The sequence below is a fragment of the Arachis duranensis genome, chromosome 9 (genome assembly GCF_000817695.3).
Source record: "Arachis duranensis cultivar V14167 chromosome 9, aradu.V14167.gnm2.J7QH, whole genome shotgun sequence".
Classification (NCBI taxonomy): Eukaryota; Viridiplantae; Streptophyta; class Magnoliopsida; order Fabales; family Fabaceae; genus Arachis; species Arachis duranensis.
Window position 1 is genome coordinate 58,458,880 of NC_029780.3, and position 4,585 is coordinate 58,463,464.

The 4,585-nt window shown below is 37.3% G+C and overlaps 1 protein-coding gene across 1 annotated transcript; it reads left to right on the plus strand.

Moving 5' to 3' along the window:
* Positions 1 to 3,187: 3,187 nt before the first annotated feature.
* LOC107465660 (uncharacterized) lies at positions 3,188 to 4,426 on the plus strand. Its single transcript, XM_052254290.1, has 6 exons — positions 3,188 to 3,277; positions 3,402 to 3,530; positions 3,621 to 3,755; positions 3,891 to 4,003; positions 4,074 to 4,167; positions 4,253 to 4,426. The coding sequence occupies exons 1-6, from the start codon at positions 3,227 to 3,229 to the stop codon at positions 4,424 to 4,426; spliced, it is 696 nt and encodes a 231-aa protein (XP_052110250.1). The 5' UTR covers positions 3,188 to 3,226.
* Positions 4,427 to 4,585: the final 159 nt, after the last annotated feature.

A 4,585-nucleotide genomic window follows, 5' to 3' on the forward strand; every position in this document is an offset into this window, starting at 1 on the left:
CTTTGTTGTCTTCCTTTTTGTAGGAGATCTATTTCCTGAGAAAGTTGACTATAAGAAACTTTCTGATGATGACAAAATAATTTATAGAAGATTCCAGGGTAAGATCCTCAAAAGTCTTACCGATGAAATGATGGAAATCGGCGTTGGCAACGAAGAGGAACGCCTGATGTTCAAGAGGATATTCATCCTCTACATACAGATGGCGTTTCTTTTGCCAACGACGATAAACAAAATATCGCCCGTGCACCTGGCCCCAATTTTTAAGATGGACGGCATATCGGAGAGAAACTGGGGGGCATGTTTTGACCTTCATGGTCAAGGGCATCACAGACTATCAAGAGAAGAAGAAGAAGGCAATCAATGGCTGCCTCTTCACCCTGATGATAATCTACTTTCATCTTTCAAAAAACAAAGGCAAGAACAGGGCTGAAAGACCACCAAAGCCCTGGATTGCCAACTAGACTAAGGAGCAGTTGGTGGAAAGAATGACTGCAGAAAGAGAGGAAATTTTGGTAAGTAAACATAATAAGTTGGGTGTATTTTATTTACCCGAATGCTGCTAACTAAAATATCTCATGTTTCAGGGGATTGTGAAGATGGCAGAGACAAGAGAAAAAATGAAAAAAAAAGAAAAAAAAGAAAAAAAACAAGAAATAAAAAAAACAAAAAAAGGAAGGCGAGCCCAACATCGTCTTCGGAGACAGAAACTACTAACAGTGACACTTCTACCTCTGAGTCTGAGGCTCAAGAAGACTCAGAGGATTCGGGAAGAAAACACCCCGGCAAAAAGGGAAAAAAGTAAGTACCATACTTGGGTGTAATTTCTTTTTCGGGTTGGGTGTATTTTGTCTGTTCACGTTGGGTGTATGTAGCTTATTAAGCAGGGTGTGTTTCGTTTGCTGCATTGGGTGTATATTGTATATTTAATTGGGTGTATCTCGTGAATCCATTTGGGTGTATTTTTAGTATGTTCTAAATGACAATTGTTTGCCTTCCAAAATGGACTCAAGAAAAAGAAAGCAGAGGCAAGAGGAGTCAGATTCTGATTCAGAATCTGAATCTGAACCAAGTGATGAGTAATGTCCTGAAATTAATACTCCTTTCTTTTGGCTATTTTATAAAGATTTTGTGTATTAACTGAAGTGTCTATTATTAACTTATAGGAGCGAAGAATCATCACCTGCGGAGAAGGAGAAGAAAAAGAAAAAAACAAAAACAACTCCAAAAAAGTAAGCAATTCTTTGGATAAAATTCTGTGATAAAATTAATTTTTTATTTTTGATTGGTACTGTTTTTTTTTCCACCCAGAACACAACAAAAAAAGAAAAAAGTTGTTGTGGAGGATTCACCTCCTGAAGAAGATCAATACTTTGACGGGTACAGTACCTCGGAAGCTATACTACGGTCTATCATCGTAATTATTTTTGTTAACGTCTTATTTTATGAATGTAGTGAGAGATATGAAATATCAAGTGACGAACTCGATGAATGGCTAAGGGAAAACGTTGATAAATCTGCTGCAGAGGGGTATGTCTTGCTGGGCTGTGTATTTGAGATTTTGGTGTCTTTTGTTTGCTAATAATTGTATCTTGTTTCGCAGGGAGAACCAACTTGACCTGTGATCGACAGAAGGTCGCTATGTGTCCTCTGAAACGTAAGAAGCTTTATTATTTAATAAAATCTTGTTATCATGATTTGGATGTATTCTGTGAAACAATTTGGGTGTATTTTGTGGATCAAGTTGGGTGTATGTTGTTTACTAAGTTGGATGTATATTTTGTTTGAATAACATGAAATCTGTTTAGACTACCGGCTGTGAACTTGGGAAGTGATGATAGACACTCTCAAGGACGCACAGAACAGAGTAGTGTAAACCAGCCGTCTCAGAGCATGTAATTTCTCTTTCAAATAACCGTTACTTTTGTTCTTCTAATAACTTCTACTTCTAATTTTGTATATATTTTTTTTAGAAAAAAAGCCCTTTATTATTTTATTCAAGAAAAAAAAGACAGCAAAAAAAGCAAAAACTGCAAGTATGTAAGTTCTCAAAAAACAAAGCCCGTCTTCTTTTTGAATTGTTCGGGTGTATTTTTTGACCTTCTTTGGGTGTATTTTAGGTTGACTCCGACTGATTCGAATATCATGGTTGTGAGGGAACAAACACCGTCGGAAGCGCTTGCAATGTGAGTTTTCCAAGAATATTTCAACCTTATAACCTTATTATTTTCAAATACGTTGTTAACCTTTCATTTTTATTCTTGTTTAGAGTCCCGATCCAGTTTTTTGTGCCGGCATCCCAACAAACAACCACTGACGCAGATTTCGAACCAACACCTATGCTACAGATTGAAGGGGCTAGAGAAACGTAAGAAAATAGTATTGGGTGTATATTTGTTTAGGGTTTGAGTGTATATTTGCTAAGAGTTTGGGTGTATACTCTTCCTGATCAATTTTGTGTAACTGTGCAGCACTCCTGAAACCCCCAAACAACTTGATGAAACAACACCCAAGCTTCCCCCAGCTCCAACAAAAATGTAAGTTCATCAGACTAAAATCAATCTTTGCTTATCATACGTATATTCTTATTCTTACTCTTGTTCTTATACATAATGACGCAGTCATCCAGCCACAGAAGACGCTGCTGCCCTGTTGATGATGGCACGGACAGCAACCTATGTTCCTAAAACAGATCCGGGGATGCCATCATTCAGCCTCGGATTGACAGATTCAAGCCAGGAGGGGGCGTCAACGCAGGAGACAGAAAGGGAAAAATCTCCAGAAACTGCAACTATGCTAGAACAATTAGACAGTTTGGTCCAAAAATTAGCAAGCAGTGCGGCAAAGGGAAAAGACGAAAGTCCACAAATTCAGAGGGAGACTGGGGGAGAAAGTTCTGGGAAGTTTGAAACTCCTGAGATGAATAAATCAGATTACGGATGATATGAAACAAAAGTGCTACATCTGGGGGACGAGACTGAAGGAAGACGCAGATGGCAATAATGATGAGTATGAGGAGATATGCACTCTGATTGGCCAAGGAGAATACATTTTGATGAGAACGCACCTTGCATCCCTCCAGGCAAAAAGTGATATAGATCTCAGGTAATTTTAGACTAACATTAATGTTTTTACACCAAAGTCAACTGCAATGTTTACTAATATAAAATTGATTTCGGCATATATTTCTAGATTGTATCTGCCATCAGCCTCATCCTAAACCAGAAAAATGAAAAGAGGTTTCAGGAACAAATATACTGTCTCCCCCCCCGATATTGTGGTAAGTGTTACTTCTACGAAGTTTGGGTGTATTTTATGCATTGATTTGGGTGTATTTTTTAGCTTAGATTGGGTGTAAGTTGTGTATTTTCAATATTTCATTTCTTGTATCGCAATTCTTGCAGAGCATGGCACTTTCGGATCACCCAAGGGGGGAATTCATATCTCCGAAAACGAACAGAGAATTCAGGGTGGAAGCCTACCCCAATTTCATTCCCTTCATAGATAGAAAAAAATTAAGTTCGCATCCATATGTAAGTTTTCGTTTGCTAAATTTGTTAGTACGCTTATTTACTTATATACCAAATAAAATAACACACTGTTGAAATGTGGCAATCCTTCAGATTTTTGCTCCTGTTTGCCACTCGGGACATTGGTGGTTATGGCTGATAAATACAAGAAAGCGGAAATGTCAAATACTTGACCCGCTACACAAAAAAGCTCCAAGCGATGAGAGAAAGGACATTAATAAATTCACTGTAAGTTGCCTCTGTCTTCTTTACTTTAATAGATAGGTCTATTTTGAAAGTTGAGTTGGGTGTATATTCCATATTAAGTTGGGTGTGTCTTGTCAATTGATTCGGGTGTATTACTGACTTGTTTTGGTATTTAAGGGATATGTATTTTCGAGATTGATAGCATATGCCGGCGGAAAACCTCTCGAGAAAGGCGAGAAGGAGAAGGAAATTAAAGCGCCATATGTTAAAATTTCAGGCCAAAAAACAAGGTATAGATTTGTGACTCTGAACCTTAAACTTTCCTAAATGAGATTTGTAATTTATTTTCTTCGTTTTCAGCTATGACTGCGCTATCTACGTTATGAAGTGGCTTGAGTTAATTGAGCCGGAAAACATCAAAAAGGGGAAGTATGAATGGGATAATTGGACACAGGTAACTGTCTTTAGAACTATATAACTCTGTATTACTTTACTGAATTAATATTTCTGTTTAAAAATAACATACTTTTTAATTGTAGGAGGAGGTGGACCACTACAGAGTGGAGTATGCTTCCCGGATACTATTCAGTGAGATTAATAGACAGAGAGATCACGCAATTAGAGAGAGTAGTGCTATAAGACTGTCAAAGCCATCCTCTGTATTATTGAGTCCGTTTTGTCAGATTAATTCTGCTGATATAGAAACTGGGTAATCCAACTACTGGGTAGTTTGTAAATTGAACAAATGATGTAAATATTTGCCATTTATCAACAACTTCTATTACATGTATATTTTTTCCCATAGTTAAATTATCTGTGATGGTAAACTGCCTGTGATGTATTCAAAAGCTGTATTACAGGTGGTAAAATAT